This window comes from Notolepis coatsorum (genome assembly GCF_963971535.1).
Source record: "Notolepis coatsorum genome assembly, chromosome: 18".
Lineage (NCBI taxonomy): Eukaryota > Metazoa > Chordata > Actinopteri > Aulopiformes > Paralepididae > Notolepis > Notolepis coatsorum.
The window spans coordinates 28,994,330-29,016,913 of record NC_140182.1 but is presented as its reverse complement, the minus strand read 5'-3'; the positions used below and the strand labels follow the sequence as shown (position 1 = coordinate 29,016,913).

Sequence of the window (22,584 nt, the reverse complement as noted above, 5' to 3'; positions counted from 1 at the left end):
TTTTTTAAGTTATTTCTTGATTCTTTTTATTGTTCGAAATAAACCATTAATTAATTCATTCATATTAGAAGAAGTACACAAGACCAAGTTAGACATGCCGAACACAGTCGGACTCGCTGCTTACTTCACACCAGAAGACCTCGTCTCACCTTCACCCTCTCCACTCTTGTTTCCTCGTTAGTTGGCATGGTGACGAAACCATCCAATGAGCAGACGCAGGACTTCTCCATTCATAACGAGGACTTCCCAGCGCTGCCCGGCCCTAACTACAAGGACCCGACGTTGAGCAACGACGACAGCAAAACTGTGAGTCTCAGCTTGTTCACCTGGACGTTTTTAAGTGTCCAAAATGAGTATTGTAGAAGTATGTAGCAATACGTCAAGTCAGGGGTTCCTCTTGTGATATGATAATATAGCCATGTCACCTAGTATTAGTTTCACCACACATACAAATTATTGTGACCCATTGTCATCTACACTCACAGCACACACATCCACACGTACACACTCACTTTAAACAAACACTCACCTTATCACCCACTTTACTCACTTTAGACCAGGGCCCTATTCCCCGTACCTGGTTCAACTAAGTCGATCAAGAGTCCCATTATCCAGATTCAATTAACCCGATGTTTGAATCTGGGATTTTCCTGTTCCTCGAACGCTGATTCAGTCTCGTTCATTTGAACCAGACTTGAGACGTAGGATAATTGCGCGCGGCCGCTTCAGCTGAAAAGACAGCAGGGGTCGATCACAGAAATCCTGATTTTCTAATGGCATTGATTGATTGATTGATTTAAAACTTTATTAACAGATTGCAGAGAATTTTTTAGGTACCTACAAATTAGGCAGTTTATCACCAAGGACACCTCACTTTTAACTGACATCTCCACCTCGCAGGTGGAGAAAGCCCTCTCCTTGCAGATCCCCAAAAAACAAATATCTATCTTCTATAGTACTCTGAACCTTAATTCATCTTTATCTTCCTATGTTACTAAACAGTCCTGGGAAGAGGATTTGGACATAGAAATCACAGATGCAGACTGGCAGGATACGTGGACCTACGCAAAAAAAATCTCGGTTTGTAACCGCACCAAGGCCATCCAAATTAGAATATTGCATCGCATTCATATTACCCCCGCCCGTAAAAGTAAAATGGATCCCAATACGTCCCCACTTTGCTTTAAATGCAAGATAGAGATTGGAAATCACGTCCACTGTTTTTGGACCTGTGTAAAACTACAGAGCTACTGGTACAACGTTGTAGAAGAACTGTCTGACATATTTCACACCCCCATCGAGCTGGATCCCCTCTGCCTTTTGCTGGGCCTCCCAGATATTCATGTTACCAATTCCAAGCATAAGAGACTGTTCAATTTGTTGACATTTGCTGCTAGAAAGAACATCCTATTGTTTTGGATCAAGGACGAGGTCCCGTCAATAAGGTCATGGCACAATATCATAATGGAATGTATCCCCTGTGAATATATTACGTGTATGCTGCATTCCAAGTTGGACACTTTTTATGAGATCTGGGACCCCTATCTGTCACATATTGGGCCTGCACTAGCCACCACTGTACTCGCCGGATTTCCCCATTACCAGTAACCTCCCACTGCTGCCTTGTTTTGTCTGACGGTACTGGCATTGTAAATACTGTACATGTCCTATTGACTACAGTGGTACTATACATGTTCTCTTGACTGCGGTAATACTGTACATGTTCTCTTGACTACAGTAGTGCTGTACATGTACCCTTGACTACAGTAATACTGTACATATCCACTTGACTACAGTAGTACTGTACATGCCCACTTGACTACAATGATACTGTACATGTCCTCTTGGCTACAGTAGTGCGGTACATGTTCTCTTGACTACAGTAATGCTGTACATATACCTTTGACTACAGTAATGCGGTACATGCCCACTTGACTACAGTGATACTGTACATGCCCTCTTGACTACAATAATACTGTACATGCCCACTTGACTACATTGATACTGTACGTGTCCTCTTGGCTGCAGTAGTACTGTACATGCACTCTGGGCTACTAGGGAATACACGGTCATATGCACACGTTCACAACACACATATATGCATGTACACATAAAACATATACATAGGTAAAGCACACGCACATATGGGTAGGTAGAACACACATATATATAGCACACGAGATAATGCGCACACGTGAAAGCCACACTTATTTTATTTTATTTATTTTATTTTCTATTGTCATTTCCTTATTTAATTTTTATTGTCTTTTTTCTTTTTTGTTTGCCTGTCTTGTGATGTTATTACTGTTGTTAGTGTCATTATTTTTATTATTGTTAACGGTATTGTATTGTGATGTCTTGTTCTATGTTGAAAATTGAAAATAAAAACATTTATAAAAAAAAAAAAAAAAACAGATTGCAGAATGGGTACAATACAGTACGGCTCAATAGCCTCGCCGACAAGTTAAATGCATAATCTATAGGCTAATTTTAAGTCCCTCATTACCCCAATCAATCAGATTATATTTCTTTAAACGTGCCTGCTGGATGGATTGAATAATCAAATGAGATCTTGCATATATTCATTAATATTATATTCCAAAAAAATTATATTTGAAACGCGGGGTTTCGAACTAGGGTCGTCCGGTTGACAGGAGTGAGCACTAGCCGTTGCACCACTGTGCCAGACGGGATATATCCATTGTGTATCCGTCAATGGACAAGAGACCCGTGTTTCGAATATTCTTCTTTTGAATGAAGTTTTATCTCTTTATTCTCAAATGCATTAATGTGACGTCAACAGCTCATTCAATTGCTCAAATCCGTCAAACAGCGCATCTCATCAGACATTTTAATCCCAGTTACAATATCACAATAACGTGTGAGTGATGATACAATTCAACAATCCTCAGATTCCTCGTAATTCATAATCCACAAAAACCACAATCCACGCATAGACACTTCAATTTTATGCTTGAATGAAACACAATCCGGGCGCTCCGTTAAGCAAATCTACAGCGGAGAATATATGAAACTAATCAGAGCCAAACGGCCGATAGGTTTCATTCATTAAAAATATCCCCGCGGGATTCACATTTGCAATGCGCCATTATTAAAATAACCACATGCAGCGTGTATCGCGACTCCGAGCGCCGTATATGGCGTGCATTATTTTATTTAGGACAAAGTAAATTTATAGGCTGAATATGATTTATTATCAGCATTTAGTTCTATTATTATACATTTCAAAAGCCCCCTCTAGGAAAACGAAGCACAAAAACATAATTCAGAATGGTATAATGGGATCTAGACTGTGAGAAATATTTCAGGAAGCGAGCTGGCATTTCTTTGCGAGGGCGTGGCCATGCAGGTTATCCAGCTAACTGAACTTAACCCTGCTCCGGACCAGGTTCAAACTTTCTGATCTGTTACCATGGTGATTTAGAAAATCCGACTTCGGGGAACAGAAAAGTCTGGCTTAAGTCAAGCTATGCTGGAAATTATCCAGCTAACTCAGTTAGCCAGGTACGGGGAACGGCGCCCAGGGCTCCAGACTAACGTTTTACATTGGTTGCACCAGCACATAATTTAGGTGCACCCAAAAATGTCCACTGTGCCTTTTGCCGCTACAATAATACATTTTAAGCGTTACCTTTACCATTACCTTTTTTGTCAGTTTCCATACACATTAGTAATTTCTTAAGATGTTATGTAAATTATTGTAAAAAATAACATTGTATTACAGTTAGCTCGCAAAGTCCAATCCTTCACCTTTTTATGTCTATTTTAACACATTCAGCTCAGCTCCAGTTAGAGCTGTCCCAAGCCTGTTTTTGGGATTCGAACATTCGCCAGGGTTTTTCGAACGGATGTTCGAACCATCGTTTTTAATCATGCAAACAATTTGCTCCTAAATATGGAGGTGTAATCTGACGTCACGTTGGACCGCCTGCGAGGTCCACCCGTAGAGGGATTTATCTTTGGGAAAATGGATTATCGGCTATTGTAACAATTCTACGTAGTGATGCACGATATATCGGCCGATATGGCTGTTTTTTTTACACATCGGTATCGGTCCGATATCAAGATTGGGCCGATATATATATATATTTTTTATATAATTTTTTTATCGTTTTTATACGTTTTGGCCTTAAATAGTTTCAAAATATCTGTCATTTCTGTCATATTATACTTTTATATTGTATTGTACTTTTTCACAAGCACAAAAATAGAACATCACCAAAGAAAACTCTTCAGCTGTACATAGCAAAGCTTATCTGCATTTATTTATTTATTTATTTATTTATTTATTTATTTATTTATTTATTTATTTATTTATTTATTTATTATTTATTTATTTATTTATATATTTAATTTGATGCGATTGTTTTTCATCTTGCAATTTTATTGCTTTATTTCTAGACTTTTTTTTTTAATTGTTCTGTGAAGCTCTCTCTGTTACTTTATAAAGTAGGTGTATTGTTACTTTATAAAGTAGGTGTATTATGACGTATTATCTACCTGTCTCTGACCCGGTCCTCTCCTCCTCCAGAACCTGAACTCTACAGGTAAGAGCACGTCCAGCACCGACGGGCCCAAGTTCCCCGGAGACAAGACCATCTCGGCACCCAACAGCAACCAGAAAAAAGGCATCCAGGTCTTACCCGACGGTGAGGCCGCTTCAACAACACTGGTTCTGATCCGATACCAAGCTCCGCTCCGGTCCAATCTGTAACATTCGTCCATTCGTTCGGGGTCATTGGGCAACCATGATTGAAATATAATACATGTGTTCTCCCATTAGAGAGAACTAAGATCCGTCTTTGTGTGAAAAAGGCAGAAAATGAAGTGAGTTTGCTTTAATCTGTGACAGTTACACATGGCTTTTGTTATTGGATTTTAGTATTGGAGAAATTATACTCTGATGTCACCAGGGGGCGAAACTAGAGAGCGCCACCCGCCATTTGCGCTCAGTTTATACGTTTGGCGCCTCCCACTATGAGGTCTGCCCGCCGTGTGGCGGCCAATCAAATGGTCATGTGAAAACCGAAAATCATGATCCAATTCTGAGCGGAGTTCTCACTCGCTGTCTGAGCACAGACACGCAGCGCATTGCTGCTCCTAAACCTCCCCTACCTGTTTCTGTATGCTGCATGTAAACACACAGTCACCGTGACTGACGTTAGTCTAGTCAGAGAGAACTCTGTGAGCTGATGTTAGCTACTGTTACAAAATGACCCAGTCAACTATTCACTTAGTTTTAGTTTAATACATGAGGCATTGTGTAACGTTATCCAGCTGGCTAGCTACTCATAGCTCCCGACATCAACAACTGCAGCAAGTGTCCAGTTACATCGCATCAGCATGCGGGCTGCTGACTAGGGTCCAGGTGCAGCGCAGGAGAATCCTTTCATGCTGAATGTAAGAGTTTAGGGTCCAGCTGTAGCGCCGGAGAATCCTTGCTGGAGCTGGAGGCCACTCGAGTATACACACAGACAGTGGAGCTGTTTGCAGACAGCGAGGTGGCGATGTCTCGCAGATAATACAACTACAAGTATGATTATATAATATATATATTTTATTAAAAAAAAATTATATAAAATAATAATAATTTATTTTTTTATCAAAAAAAAGTTGGCAGGTAAGAAATCTGCTTGGCGGGTAGATTCTTCCCATCTACCCGCCACTGGCCGGTGAGTCAAAAAGTTAATTTCGCTCCCTGGATGTCACTACGAGTATTGTTATGAGTTCAGCTCTAGTCTCAGTCATGTCACCAGTATTGTTGAGTTCAGTTCTACTCTGTCATGTCACCAGTATTGTTGAGTTCAGTTCTACTCTGTCATGTCACCAGTATTGTTGAGTTCAGTTCTACTCTGTCATATCAAGTATTGTTGAGTTCAGCTCTAGTCTCAGTCATATCAAGTATTGTTGAGTTCAGCTCTAGTCTCAGTCATATCACCAGTATTGTTGAGTTCAGCTCTAGTCTCAGTCATGTCACCAGTATTGTTATGAGTTCAGCTCTAGTCTGTCATGTCACCAGTATTGTTGAGTTCAGCTCTAGTCTCAGTCATGTCACCAGTATTGTTGAGTTCAGCTCTAGTCTGTCATGTCACCAGTATTGTTATGAGTTCAGCTCTACTCAGTCATGTCACCAGTATTGTTGAGTTCAGCTCTAGTCTGTCATGTCACCAGTATTGTTATGAGTTCAGCTCTAGTCTCAGTCATATCACCAGTATTGTTGAGTTCAGCTCTAGTCTCAGTCATGTCACCAGTATTGTTATGAGTTCAGCTCTAGTCTGTCATGTCACCAGTATTGTTGAGTTCAGCTCTAGTCTCAGTCATGTCACCAGTATTGTTGAGTTCAGCTCTAGTCTGTCATGTCACCAGTATTGTTATGAGTTCAGCTCTACTCTGTCATGTCACCAGTATTGTTATGAGTTCAGCTCTACTCAGTCATGTCACCAGTATTGTTGAGTTCAGCTCTAGTCTGTCATGTCACCAGTATTGTTATGAGTTCAGCTCTAGTCTCAGTCATATCACCAGTATTGTTATGAGTTCAGTTCTAGTCTCAGTCATGTCACCAGTATTGTTGAGTTCAGCTCTAGTCTGTCATATCACCAGTATTGTTGAGTTCAGTTCTACTCTGTCATGTCACCAGTATTGTTGAGTTCAGCTCTAGTCTCAGTCATATCAAGTATTGTTGAGTTCAGCTCTAGTCTCAGTCATATCACCAGTATTGTTGAGTTCAGCTCTAGTCTCAGTCATGTCACCAGTATTGTTATGAGTTCAGCTCTAGTCTGTCATGTCACCAGTATTGTTGAGTTCAGCTCTAGTCTCAGTCATGTCACCAGTATTGTTGAGTTCAGCTCTAGTCTGTCATGTCACCAGTATTGTTATGAGTTCAGCTCTACTCTGTCATGTCACCAGTATTGTTATGAGTTCAGCTCTACTCAGTCATGTCACCAGTATTGTTCAGTTCAGCTCTAGTCTGTCATGTCACCAGTATTGTTATGAGTTCAGCTCTAGTCTCAGTCATATCACCAGTATTGTTATGAGTTCAGTTCTAGTCTCAGTCATGTCACCAGTATTGTTGAGTTCAGCTCTAGTCTCAGTCATATCACCAGTATTGTTGAGCAGCTCTAGTCTCAGTCATATCACCAGTATTGTTATGAGTTCAGCTCTAGTCTCAGTCATGTCACCAGTATTGTTATGAGTTCAGCTCTAGTCTGTCATATCATATTGCTCAAGCGTCATATCGATGTGTCCTTTCTCAACCACTTAGTTCATCACGTTGTTTTAAGTGGTCCAATTAGTTATAAAATAGTTTGTTCTAATCTAAGTGGTCCGACTAGTTATAAAATACAGTTTGTTGTAATCTAACTGGTCCATAGTTTAACTAACTGGTCCAACTAGTTATAAAATACAGTTTGTTGTAATCTAACTGGTCCAATTAGTTATAAAATAGTTTGATTGTTGATCTGATATTTATTTCTACCCCGATCGACGCTGTGTCTGTATGTGCAGGGTGGACCTAGCACATTTGGCGCCCTAGGCGAGCTTCACCCCCCCCCCCCCCCCCCCCCAATCAAAACATCTTAACCCTTTCACTGCTGCGCTACCAAACGGTTAACCCGTTTCACTGCGACAATAGACAGAAGGTTAACCCTTTCACGACTGTCTGTTGTGTAATAGTAAAGGGTTAACCCTCTGTCGTGTGGCAGTGAAAGGGTTAAGAGTTATACAGTAAAGTACTGCACCTTTCTTTTTTACAAGCAAGAACAAGAGCTAAGAATAAATGTAAAGTGCACACTAAAGAATTAAAACAAATAAACAACTTAGCTAACACACAATAATAACTAACAAACAATAAAAGAAAGTGCAAATTTGCTTTAAAAGAAAATTAAGAAGAAATGTAAAGTGCACACTAAAGAATTAAAACAAACAACTTGGCTAACAATCAATAATAATAATAATAATCATAATAATAATCATAATAATAACAATAACAATAACAAACAATAAAATAACATGCAAATTGCTTTAACACTTTCAGTGCCAGGCCGTGTTTTCCTTTTTACCCCGTTGATGCCACGGTCCACGGCCCATGTAACGTTAATATCGCCTAATCTATGTTTTAAATTATGCTATGTGTCTAATCTGCCCATCGCTTATCAAAGAATCATTTTCCAGTCAACATTGGCAAAGCAGATTGTGTTTTTATCGCTTCATTTCCTTTTTATAGCATTTTGAAAACCACTCTGTTTCGAAGAAAAAACAACACATCCCATGATAATCGCCTTTTACTGGAATATTCCAGAACGTTATCATTTGTCGGTTTATTTATGAATCGTTTTCAAATAAACGCTAGATGGTCGATAGTATATGTGTGCGCACGCATGCTCGTGCCGTGCGCTGATAATCGCTGCTATTATTTCCTCATGGCTTTTACAGTGAAACAGCCATATCACATATAGTGGAAACGCTTATATCTCCATGAAAACGAGTCTGATTATCCTAACACTGATAACATAGATTCCTTACCTGACATCAGATGGTATCCAAATGGTATATTCCAATTCCTGATCACCATTCGAAAAAATCGATAAGTATATTGATCCAACGTGTGTACAGTATAACCTAGGGGTGGACGGTATGGTCTAAAATTTATATCACGGTATAATTTGAAGCATAGACGGTAACGGTATATATCACGGTATCATCGTTTTTGATAAAATTTTTATTTTTATTTTATATATATATATTTTTTTTATAAAATATATATATTATATAATTAGACTTGTACTGGTATTATCTGCGAGACATTGCCACCACGCAACAAGCTCCACTGTCTGTGTGTACTCTAGTAGCCTCCAGCTACGGCCAGAATTCTCCGGAGCTGCACCTGGACCTATACTCGAGTAGCCTCGAGCAGAGCTACGGCCAGGATTCTCCGGCGCTGCACCTGGACCCTATTGTATTGGTATTATAACGTTAGCAAGCCCTCAGCTCGAATACGCATCGAATCAGTGTTATAAGACATTGATATCATGAGCTATCTGTAGCTACTGCATATATAACGTTAATACAACGCCTCAGTGAATTATTTAGTTCAATGGGACATTTCGTTTTGAACGGTGAACTAACTTGTGTTAACGTGAGCTAACAGGTAGCATACACGTCTCTAGTACTAGACTTTGTGGAGCGTTTGTTGATGTCAGGAGCTATCGGTAGCTGGCCGACTAGATACCGTTCGGTTAGACAATGCCCCATCATGTATTAAACTAAAAGTGAATAGTTGACTGGGTCATTTTGTAACGGTAGCTAAGCTAACGTTAGCTCAGGGAGACGCCGACAGCTCCCGTGTCCCGTCCCACTAGACTACTAGACCCGTGTTTACATGCGTGCGGTAGGGGCTGGCACGCCCACTGCGCGAAGCCTCCTAAATAACTTTTTCCAGTTCGCACATATCTATTATCTATGACTAATTCTATCTATTTTTAGGGGCAAATGCCAGTGAAATAGTCGCGCTGTGGTTACATGACGTCATTGCTATTTTAGAGCTGCACTACCGGTTACACGGTATACTCAAAATCCATACCGTAGAGCAAATTCATACCGTTTATACCGTATACCGTTTATACCGTCCACCCCTAGTATAACCCATGATCGCATGATCTCAGATGCTCCAGAATGAACTCTGGTAACTCCGGCTGCATCAGTGGACTGGAATATTTTTTTTCCCCCATCCATTTTCATTGAGTCCATTCCAAAAGGGTGATTTACCATCTGGGAGACGATAGGGGGCGCTTTTTTCACATCTGATCGCCGGCGGCCCCTGGATCTCCAACGGTAGGCTTGCGTGATGCAATATGATTTCAGATCGCTTAAAAATAATTTAAAAAAAAAAAAAAAAAAAAAGAGAGAAAAGCTGTGACGTGGCTTTCAACGTCACAATCGTAAACCCGAGATTAACCGTGAGTGGCGCTCAAAGTGTTAAAAGAAAATTATGTATTGTAAAATATGTTACACATATATAATCAAAATATAATATGCTAAATAAACAAACAAATAAATAAAAATTACAAATTCACTTTGTCTAAAGAACTATTTACATTCCACTCCCTATCATCACACTTCAAGGTTAGCCTGTAGCTCCTACTGGTTTCCATTTACAGTGCAATTCTTCATCATCATCATCATATGAAATCTGACCACCAACCTTATGGTTAATACTGATTACAGCCAGACCACTGAGGCATTCTTGAGCCATGGTTGACCTCAGGTATGTTTTCAAGAGTTTTAATTTGCGGCAGGGTAGCGCAGCGGACTAAGCGTCTGTCTAGCACCGCAGAGACACTGGTATCGAATCCAGCTGTCAGCAGTGCCTCCGGCTTGGCTGGTCGTCATACTGACACAATTGGCAGTGTCAGCGGGAGGGAAGCCGGTGGGTAGTAATCTGGTCGTTGTAAACAGCGACTCCTGCACAGCGAGGAAGGGATCTGGGTGAGGTAGTGTGCCCTCCCACGCGTTACACTCACCCAATGAGAGTCCTTGCTGCCAGGTGAAAAGAGGGTGCTGGCTGTCTCCTATGTATCGGAGGAAGCATGTGATAGACTTCAGGGCTCCCTAGACCGGCAAGTAGGGGGCAAATGCGCGCAACGACCAGGAAGGGGAGGGGCAATTGGCATAACGACTAAATTGGGATGGGAGGAAAATACAAGAAAAAGTGGATACAAAAAATAAAGTTTTAATTTGGAAAAACTCCTCTCGGCTGAAGCTACTGTTACTGGTAGCGTTGCACTGATCCGCAGAGCAATACACAAGTTGGGATATATTTCTGTGAGCTGCTTTGTGTGTATGAATTTCAACAACTCAAGAGTTGTCAATGCTCTTTGATGGCAAGTCAGGTACATTTTCCAACTCCTGAGCCAGCTCCTTCCCATCCAAATCAGATTGCCCTCCATGGTTTAAGGTGTGTACAAGTGCCTCTGCTTGCTTCATCAGCTCTTGGTGTGGCAGGTCTTGGAAGTTGTACAAAATTACATACCTTTCACCTTGGCATGTTTCTCTTTCTTCTTTTCTTCTCTTTTTATACTGTGACCCGGATGGCTTTTGTCTCTTCATAGTTCTCTAACATTAGTCTTTCTTTCCTCTGCGATATATTGCAGACAACTTACAATCAAATTGTTCAACTGTGCAATACCAATAATACATGCACACATACATTAATATTCCATTTTATAAACAATAAAATAATAATAATAAAAAAAAGAAGAATAAAAAGGAAGAACACATTAGAAACCCTTTGTTCACTACTCCCAGATTCTGCTACTTATGATCCACCTATTTATAGCTGATTTAAAAAGTGGAGAAAGGGCTTATGGACTTCAACTAAAAGTTAAAGTACGCTCCTCTGCAGGTCGAGTGACGAACATTCCCTCGGGGATGGTGACGGACCAGTTCGGGATGATCGGCTTGCTGACGTTCATCCGGGCAGCAGAGACGGATCCAGGGATGGTCCACCTGGCGCTGGGAAGCGACCTCACAACACTGGGACTCAACCTCAACTCTCCAGAGTAAGACTCAACACAATAGGGGAGGTGTAGTGGTTACGTCATTGTTTCCCGCGCGGTCCACCTCGCTTGAAATGGCAATGTATTTCCAATGGACACATTTCTAAATCGTCTTGTTTAAAACAAATAAAGAATGAACATTGGCATGGTGTACCTTTCTGTGTGTATTCATCCACAATCTATAGCTTAACATGAAACAATTCGCAATTAATCGTAAAATAATTACGTATTATTTTATTTCAACCAAAAATCCTTAAACAATAATGTTAGTGATAGAAGAGAACTCATTTTGTGCAAAAATGGAAAGCTTGCCAATGTTCATGAGGCAGAATTATTACAATAGCTGATACTACATTTTCCCAATGATAAATCCCTATACGGGTGGACCGCACAGGAAACTAAAGTAACGTCAGACTACACCTCCCTATAATAACAAGACACACGGGAGACTAATCCCACTGTAGTAGCATTGTCTCCCAATACTGAATAACTTCCATGAAAATGTTAGGGCTGCGACGCATCCTTTTAGAATGCTAGGACGCTTTGAGGACATTTTAAAGGAGAGAGTCCAGAGTCGGACAAGAAGATGGATACCAATTTCCTCCCTGTGCGTTCAGTAGAAAGCTATCCGGCTGCAAGCTAGCCTAGCACAGCACAAATGAATGGACGCTGTTGGCCAAAAACACCTCTCCTGGAGTTTTAAGCTAGGCTAGCTGGCCCGTATCCACTTCCATTAACTTATGCTAGGCTATCTTGCAGCTGGATAGCTCTAGTCTCTACTAAACGCACAGAGAGAAAATGTCTATCAATCTGGCAAATAATTGTATTCCCCAAAATGCTGGAGTGTTCCTTTTAATCTTGCTTTAAATCTATTCCTGAAGATTTGGCTTTTTTAGAGATGATATATTTTAGTAATTCCATTCTACTTTCTGTATTTGTAGACGTGTTGGTTATGGTTGTGTGTTTAACATGCCAATCTCTTCATACAGAAACCTTTACCCCAAGTTTGCTTCGCCTTGGGCATCAGCACCTTGTCGGCCTCAAGACATCGGTAAGACACTCCCCTGACTGATGCTGTTTCTCTATGATCATATCCCTGATCTCTGATCTCATCCCTGATCCCATCCATGATCTCTAATCACATGCTGATCTCACCCATGATCTCTAATCACATGCTGATCTCATCCATGATCTCTCTAATCACATGCTGATCTCATCCATGATCTCTCTAATCACATGCTGATCTCATCCATGATCTCTAATCACATGCTGATCTCATCCATGATCTCTCTAATCATATGCTGATCTCATCCATGATATCTAATCACATGCTGATCTCATCCATGATCTCTCTAATCACATGCTGATCTCATCCCTGATCTCTCTGATCACATGCTGATCTCTGATCTCATCCCTGATCTCTCATCTCATCCCTGATCTCTCATCACATTGTGATCTCATCCCTGATCTCTCTAATCACATGCTGATCCCCGATCTCTCATCTCATCCCTGATCTCTCTAATCACATGCTGATCTCTGTCTCCCATCTTTCAGACTTCCATGTTCCTTCGGAATACTTAACCAACATTCACATAAGAGACAAGGTAAGCCAGACACACTACTAACCTTCAGCTACTGTAGTATTCATCTTCACGATTGCTTAGTATGGAGAATATGAAGAAGTATGGAATGTGATTACGACAATTCCTAGGTCTCAAAGAAAATCATAGTTATGAGTATATGAATAGAGTAATGAAAACATAAGAAATGAAGCCCCTTCTGTGGATTTGACCATCTACCTTGCTGGGGGATCTGATATTGATCCAATACTAAGCTGAAATACAGATAATGGGATCAGATATTGGTCCAATACTAAGCTAAAATACAGATAATGGGATCAGATATTAGTCCAATACCAGATTAAAATCCCATACCAAGAAACATGTGACCTGCTAGAAATCATAGCCACTTGATTTGATCTGATGGAGAACATTCTATTATATAACTCAAATCATCAAAGTCAACTGTTCCTTCATTAATCCCCTTGGGGACGTTCAGGAGTGAAAGTGACGGTTTTGATGGGTTGTACTTGTGCTTGTCAGCTGGCGGCCATCAAGCTGGCTCGGTACGGAGAGGACCTGCTCTTCTACCTCTACTACATGAACGGAGGAGATCTGCTACAGCTGCTGGCCGCAGTAGAGCTGTGAGTGACGCTGCTGGCTTCAGCGCTTCTGTTATCCTTATTATTATTATTATTATTCATCCCATATCCTTCCTTGTTTTTTTTTGATTTCTCAGTTGATTTTTTTTTTTTACCCAATGCGTTATTTCTGGAAAAATGGCAAGCGCATCTCTGGTAAACACTGACCTCTGACGAAATATGACACGCTCTGTCTGACCTCTAAAGAAATATGACTCGCTCTGACCTCTGAAGAAATATGACACGCTTTGACATCTGACCTCTCTGAAGAAATATGACACGCTCTGACCTCTCTGAAGAAATATGACGCGCTCTGACCTCTGAAGAAATATGATGTGCTCTGACCTCTGAAGAAATATGACACACTCTGACCTCTGAAGAAATATGATGTGCTCTGACCTCTGAAGAAATATGACACACTGACCTCTGAAGAAATATGACGCACTCTGACCTCTGAAGAAATATGATGTGCTCTGACCTCTGAAGAAATATCACACGTTCTGACCGGCTCTGACCTCTCTGAAGAAATATGACACGCTCTGACCTCTGAAGAAATATGACGCGCTCTGACCTCTGAAGAAATATGACAAGCTCTGACCGGCTCTGACCTCTCCTCAAGGTTCATGTTGCAGCAGGTCATTTTACAGAAGGACTAAACTATGATTATTGTAATTTCTGGGCCATTTTCTTTTTCCCAGCCAATCCAATCATGTAGACCTTCCCTATAAATACTGACCTGTGACTGATTGATGACGGCAGGCAAACACACAATAGTCTAGCCCTAAACCACACACACACACACACACACACACACACACACACACACACACACACACACACACACACACACACACACACACACACACACACACACACACAAAAGGCAGAACCAGCAATGTGACTACCCATTCCAATATTCTAATTATGATGTAATGAAATCACATTAATGAATCATCTTTATAATGTAAAGTTAAATTTTTTTTTCTTTTTTTTGCTTGCATGTAATTTTAGCCATCTTAATTGTTAGTTTCATTATGCATTGTGTGTTGAGTACTGACTTTTAATAATTTTGTTTTGCAATAATAATTGTTTTTGTATTTTTTTTGTGTGGACTCCAGGAAGACTAGCTGGTTGCTATGGCACCAGCTAATGGGGATCCGTAATAACATCAAATCAAATCAAAATGTATATGATTAAATCCTGAATGATATAAAGGTGCTATAAATAACATTTATATGTAGAGTAATAATTTTTCCACAGATCTTTTAGAAAGGTGTGTAATAGACAGACACCTTCCCCCCCCAACAAAAAATAGATTCATGAATTGAATTTCCAAAATGAACATTACATGTTTGTATCCCCTCCCTACTTCCCACGTTCACACATAGAATGCACCTGATTTACACATTTTTACTAATTTACTGGTTCTCAGATTAACACTTTGATCGCCATGGGTTAAATTCATAATTTACCATCCCTCGCCAGCTCTATTTGTCTATGGAGAAGTTCCCCTTCTTTGCAGGGCTATAACTTTTTAAATTCTATTGCTACATTGCCATTATTATGGCCCATTCAATGTCCTATATGTATTGTTCAGGGTGTAGCAACGTTAAACTTTTTCATTCACATATTCATACTAAAATATGGTCTAAAGTATAAGTATGTTTTTATCGTTTTCTGCAGCTTTCTTCAGAACGTGATTTATAGCCCTAAATGCATTATATTGATGATGAAATACAGTTTAATAGCGATCGGCGCGAGATGAAAAATTTCAACTGGACGTACTTCTAGAATGATCTACGTATGATCTCATGATGACCGGATGGGCGGGGGATCGTTTATAATTCCGTGGGCAACGTTAGATGATTCATCCAGAGTGGGTCATATGTTCATCATAGCAGTTTATATTGAACACGTTAGAATATAACGCTGAATCTTACCGTATGTTCCTCGCGCCGTTGGACGATCAGCGTGGAGTAGACCGTTTTCGATTATGGGATGTAGAAATGCCCGATCCATTTCCAGGTTGTATAATAGTATATACGTCCAAATAACGTTGTTTATTGAGTTAGGGCGAGCGATCTATTATCCACTGTTTCAAGATGGAGTCGCGGGAGCTATAGAGAGTGGCCGGACCACATTTGCATGAGTACTACTGGTTCAAAGGTTAATATCCGGTTGGCGATCTGCCGATCGGCCACCAGATGGCGCTCTTGAACCGCTAGAGAGTTGAGAGGAGATCACACTTGTGTCTCAGGGCCCCGGAAAGGAAATATGATTTCGATGACAGATTTTTGAAATATTGACATCAAAGACGAGTTAAGGCGTCCTCGGCGGAATGAGCATGGCGGGGAATGATGAGTTCCGGCGTTTTCGGCGGTTAAAGTGTTAAAGTTAAACCTACATCATTATAATTTCACTGAATGTCGTTTGTCTGCAGGTTCAACCGGGACTGGCGGTACCATAAAGAGGAGCGTGTCTGGATCACCAGAGCGCCTGGCATGGAGCCAACACTAAAGACCAACACCTACGAGAGAGGAACTTACTACTTCTTTGATTGTCTTAACTGGAGGAAGGTAGCCAAGGTAACGCTGCTCCTCAATGTAATAGAGCTGTCCATACGGTTTTCTCTGCTGATTCTGAGCAGTAGAGCTGTCCATACGGTTTTCTCTGCTGATTCTGAGCAGTAGAGGTGTCCATACGGCTTTCTCTGCTGATTCTCTGAGTAGTAGAGGTGTCCATACGGCTTTCTAGGCTCTCAGTAGTAGAGCTGTCCATACGGCTTTCTCTGCTCTCAGTAGTAGAGCTGTTCATACGGCTTTCTCTGCTCTCAGTAGTAGAGCTGTTCATACGGCTTTCTCTGCTCTCAGTAGTAGAGCTGTTCATACGGCTTTCTCTGCTCTCAGTAGTAGAGCTGTCCATACGGCTTTCTCTGCTCTCAGTAGTAGAGCTGTCCATACGGCTTTCTCTGCTGATTCTCTGAGTAGTAGAGCTGTCCATACGACTTTCTCTGCTCTCAGTAGTAGAGCTGTCCATATGGCTTTCTCTGCTCTCAGTAGTAGAGGTGATTCTCTGAGCAGTAGAGCTGTCCATACGGCTTTCTCTGCTGATTCTGAGCAGTAGAGGTGATTCTCTGAGCAGTAGAGCTGTCCATACAGCTTTCTAACTGCAGACGGGAGTCAAGAGCACTAAGCGTTAGATATTTAAGAAATAGTACACAAGAGATGATCGCTGTAGATCATCGAAGCAGTGATGTCATTTAATCAGGGTTCCCGCAGGGTCTTAAAAAGACATTTAATAATCCAAATGTTAAGCCTTAAAAAGTCTTAAAAAGGTCTTGACTATGTATTACAAAGTTACTTATTTATTTTTTTTAAACTTTGACCAGTCAGCTGGTTCTTTTAGCGTTTATCGCTTTTTCTGGTCAAGCATGACCGACAGAAACAGGTTGAATGGGGTATAGATCGGGGGAAAGACACTCTGAGAAAATACGGCGAGTCCGGGAGTCGAACTCGTGTACCCCAGATCCGTGACGCGCACGGTTGTCCCCGACGCCGAAATAGCGTCGGAGGTACGCGGTGAGCTACTGGAGCTCCCCTACAAAGTTACTTCTATGTTGTGATAACTTCTCTGTATCATATTTAAATGTGTTTTGGGGAAATGTCTGTGCTGCAAAGTAAACAGTACGGTAATAGCCCTATTATGACTTTCATATTCTTTTTCCTTCATACTTTTTTTTTGTCAGTATCTCTGTGAAATGGGTATTAAATTATCTTCAAAGTGGTCTTAAAAAGTCTTACATTTAACTTGTTGAAACCTGCAGGAACCCTGTTTTAAGATGACACAACCGTGATTGTTTTTATTGCTTTCATACACGTTTTTATATAATATTTGATTTGACATTATGAATAAAAACCCGGAGACAAGTTAATTCAGCCCTGTATAACACTGGGCCAATCGGATGGCTCGCTCAGAACCAACCCGCTGTATACCCTCTGACCTGGATGTTCCTGTCTTCTCTCCCAGGAGTTTCACCTGGAGTACGACAAGCTGGAGGAGAGGCCCCACGTGCCCACCACCTTCAACTACAACCCTGCCCAGCAGGCCTTCTGAGGGGCCAGATCCTGCACATCACCCAGTCAGCCAGGGGAGGGCGCTGTGGTCCAGACTTCCTGGTTTTTATTCCTTGAGGATTCGGCTAATTGACTGCAGAGGAGGGCTGGCCACCGTGTGAGAGTGGAGCAGAAACAGCCTTTCAGAAAAAAACAACAACACACGTTCTATTTTTATTCCTGATTTTCCTCTGTTTTTTTGTTTTGAGCAGGGTCTGTGTTTTGTTTACGTCTCTTGAATTTGAAGCCTGTTTTGTCGGAAGGCAGGAGAACTATGTGACACTTGACAGTAACAGAACAAGGGGGCACATCACGCCTCGTATCCAGGAAGTGTTAAGAACAGTGGAATGCTGGGAAGGCAAAGCGACTGAGTGAAAGGGCGTAAGAAATGCAATGTTTATTGTTGCACTATATTTAGTAATAAAAGAACACAAAAGTTGTTTTGTGCTTTTTCATGTCAAAACACTCCCTCATGGTTTAACCAATCCACGAAATCCACACACACCCATTCACATTCAACCAATCCACAAGCATCTCCTCCCATTCATTCAACCAATCCACACGCATCTCCTCCCATTCACATTCAACCAATCCACACGCATCCCCTCCTCAACCAATCCACTCGCATCTCCTCCCATTCAACCAATCCACTCGCATCTCATCCCATTCAACCAATCCACATGCATCTCTTCACATTCAACCAATCCACATGCATCTCTTCACATTCAACCAATCCACATGCATCTCTTCACATTCAACCAATCCACATGCATCTCTTCACATTCAACCAATCCACATGCATCTTCTCCCATTGACATTCAACCAGTCCATTAACCCACATGCATCTTCTCACATCTACTTTTATTCCACCACCCTCTTTCTTTCTCCTTTCCGACATCTTTCTCCTTTCCGACATCAACATGGACACGAATCGGAGACTATTTTACTTTCCACAACAAATGGACAAGCCCCTCCTAGGGGGTTGTCATGACTACCCAGCCCCTCTAGGGATTTGTCATGACTACCAAGCCCCTCCATGGGGTTGTCATGACTACCAAGCCCCTACATGGGGTTGTCATGACTACCAAGCCCCTACATGGGGTTGTCTTGACTACCAAGCCCCTACATGGGGTTGTCTTGACTACCAAGCCCCTACATGGGGTTATCATGACTACCAAGCCCCTATATGGGGTTGTCATGACTACCAAGCCCCTACATGGGGTTGTCATGACTACCAAGCTTCATTGCTCCAGAGCAAAACACTTTCCAGTCTTTGTTACAATTTTGTAATAAATGTGTACATTTTTTTTAGTTTCTTGGCATCACATGAATAAGTATATGTATGTACGAATGTGTATATATGATTGATATATATATATATATATGTAATTATATATATATATATGACATCTATTTTGGAAGAATCTTTGCCCTGCCTTGTGCCTCGTTTTTAGGAGGTGAGCATGGATGCAATATGATAACAGGACATGTGGATCTGCGGGACAGCGCTGGGGGCACTTACAACAAAAATACTACATTTAAAATGTCAAACAAGCAAAAACAAACCCAAGGACATGAACCAAGAACCAGTCTGGAGGATGGACACATTTCAATCTAAGCTGTTTAAGCTGTTTCTAGATGGCAGCCTTTCATAGGAAAAGGAAAACTGAAAATAATCTGAAGGAAGAGAGAAAAAAAAAAAAAATACAAACCGATCTTGTATTTTCTGAAGTTCAAAGCTTCTTTTCTTTGTAATAAAGCAGAAAAGGCTTTCCTGAGTCACGTGTATGTATTGTTTGTTACCATGGTTAACACTTTCAGCGCCACGCCTGGTTTTCCGTTTTACCGCTTGAATGCCACCATCGGCGCCAATGTTAACGTTAATATCGCCTAATCTATGTTTTAAATTATGGCTATGTGTCTAATCTGCCCATCGCATTATCAAAGACTATTTTCCAGTCAGTGCTGTGAAGGCAGATTGTTTTTTTATCGCGTCGTTGCCATTTCAGAGCAGTTAGAAAAGCCCCTGTTTTGATATAAAAAACAGCTCATTCTGGAGCATTCTATGAAAATCGTCTTTTAGTGGAATATTCCACAACGTTGATATTCGTCTGCCTTTTTATGAATCGTTTTCAAATAAACGCTAGATGATCAATATTATACGTGCACGCACGCACATTACGGCCGCGCACTGATAATCGCTCCGTTGATTTCCTCACGGACTTTTACAGTGAAACCGAAAGAAGACATTTCACAAAACAGCTTATAACTTCATCAAACTTACTCTGATTATCCTACCACTGATAACATAGAGTCCTTACCTGACATCAGATGGTATCCAACTGGTATATTCCAATTCCTGATCACCATTCGAAAAAATCGATACGTGTATGGATCCAACGCGATACAGTAGAACTCCATGATCCGCGGGGATCTGAGGCTCCAGAATGAACTCTAGTAACCCCGGCTGGATCAGTGAACTGGAAAATGTGGAGTACCGGATTTTTTTCCCCATTCATTTTCATTGAGTTCATTCCAAAATCACTTATGTCATCTGGGAGACGACAGGGGGCGCTTTTTTCCACAGTGATCGCCGGCGCCCCTCGGCTATACTCGGGTAGGCTTGGGTGATGCAATAATTTTTCAGATCGCAAAAAAAAAAAAAAAATAATAATTCCGAGAAATCTCGTGAGTGGCATGCAACCACCTATAAAAAAAAACGAGAAATCTCGTGAGTGGCACTCAAAGTGTTAAAAGGGTTGGCATGTTCTTGCTGTGCCCCAGGGCAATACAGTCAATAGTTAAGAATATCCACCACTCTCCTAAAGCTAGAAATCAGAACCTGGATGTAAAATCTGTGGCAGCTCCATAGACGGTTACTGGGGCTATAAAATATAAGCGTGAGGTCTTGCATCCAAACGAAGATTAAAGGTGCTATAGATAACACCAATTAAATTTGTTTTCATAAAGGACATAGTGGTGGGAATCATATATGTCACCACCAGTAATACATCTGAGGGCAGAATGATGGACAGAGGTTTAAGAGTTGAAGCCGCAGCATGTCTATAAATCACGGGTGTAAAAAGTACCCAGAAATTATACTTAAGTGAAAGTATGGGTACCGTCTCAAAATCTTACTCTTGTAAAAGTCAGAGTATCTGGCTAAAAACATGAGTAAAAGTAAAAAAGTTTCTACTTTTAAATGTACTTGGGTACTAAAAAGTCTGACTATTCTTCTGATAGCAGGTTTTTAATCAAAGATCCCAGCTTTCTAGTCTTGCACAAGGACCAATCAGCATGGGTATGGGTGGGTTAATTTTCCATTGATGGGGATTTGATTGGCTGTTTTTAAATAAAGCGCGGCCGCAGGATTAATAATGTTAACGTTAGTTCGGTCAGAGAAACAAATATACTAATTAAAATGGTTGGACCTGAGAGATATGTACTTTGTAGGTCTGCATTTTAAATGTAAGGAGTAAAAAGTATTTTTTTTCTGAAATGTAATTAGTAAAAGTACAACTATACAAACCTTATAATACTAAAGTAAAGTACAAATCCCCAAAAACAGTACTTAAGTATTGTAACAAAGTACAATTACTCAAGTACTTTACACCCCTGCCTATAAATCACATCACCTAGTCCAAGATGATAAGAAAACAGCTTCAACACTCCTCTTTCTGAAGGTGCGGCTGAGTGGCGCAGTGGGAAAGGCGCTCACCACTAACGCAGGAGACGCTGGTATCGAGCACAGCTCTCGGCATTGCTACCGGCTTGGCCGGCCGTCATACTAACACAATTGGCAGTGTTAGAGGGTGGGAAAGCCGGTGGGTGGGGATTGGACGTTGTGGACAGCGACTCCTTCAGGTTGGTTGGGTGACGCCGGTGCGGCGGAAACAGGAAGTAGCGGGGGCAGCGTGAGCCTCCCACACGTCACTGCTTGCCGCCCACTGAGAGTTCGAGCTGCTGCGGTAAAAAGATGCGACAGGCTGCCTCCTCGTGTACCGGAGGGGACACGTGATGCAAGGCTTCTATCCTCACTACAGCCGACCAGTGGGAGCCAACGTTCAAGACAGGGGAGGGAAGAATTGGATAATACGAAATTGGGATGGGAAAAAAAATTTAAAAATAAGGAGAAAAAGTGGATAAAAAAGACCGTTGTGAACAGGTGGGCGTTCAGACCGTCGTGAACAGGTGGGTGTTCAGACCGTCGTAAACAGGTGGGTTTTCAGGTCCGTCGTGAACAGGTGGGTGTTCAGACCGTCGTGAACAGGTGGGTGTTCAGACCGTCATGAACAGGTGGGTGTTCAGACCGTCGTGAACAGGTGGGTGTTCAGACCATCGTGAACAGGTGGGTTTTCAGGTCCGTCGTGAACAGGTGGGTCTTCAGACCATCGTGAACAGGTGGGTTTTCAGGTCCGTCGTGAACAGGTGGGTTTTCAGGGCCGTCGTGAACAGGTGGGTGTTCAGGGACGATGTGAAATGTGGCAAAGTGGATATCAGCCGGGACAGAGTTTCAGAGGGTGCGGGCCTCCCACTCTAAAGGCTCTGTCTGCAAAAGTTAGCTAATTCATTCATTCATCAAAGCTAATTCATTGCTTGACATCACAGAGGGCAATCATTCTGAACAGTTTGTTTAGGCTTGTTAATCTGAAGATTTGAAACCCTGGCCAAACGACAAGGAGTATCTGTAATTTCCCCC

The 22,584-nt window shown here is 41.4% G+C and overlaps 1 protein-coding gene across 2 annotated transcripts in view; it reads left to right on the top strand.

Annotated features, from left to right (window-relative positions):
* Positions 1–19,630, top strand: part of cnot2 (CCR4-NOT transcription complex, subunit 2) — a 55,219-nt gene extending 35,589 nt beyond the window's left edge. For both annotated transcript variants that reach the window (XM_084335519.1, XM_084335520.1), the window contains exons 8-15: positions 182–306; positions 4,553–4,670; positions 11,420–11,576; positions 12,563–12,624; positions 13,128–13,177; positions 13,676–13,776; positions 16,214–16,358; positions 17,800–19,630. In XM_084335519.1, the coding sequence (XP_084191645.1) occupies positions 182–306; positions 4,553–4,670; positions 11,420–11,576; positions 12,563–12,624; positions 13,128–13,177; positions 13,676–13,776; positions 16,214–16,358; positions 17,800–17,886 (845 nt within the window). In that variant the 3' untranslated portion in view covers positions 17,887–19,630. The remainder of the gene's footprint in view (positions 1–181; positions 307–4,552; positions 4,671–11,419; positions 11,577–12,562; positions 12,625–13,127; positions 13,178–13,675; positions 13,777–16,213; positions 16,359–17,799) is intronic.
* Positions 19,631–22,584: the final 2,954 nt, after the last annotated feature.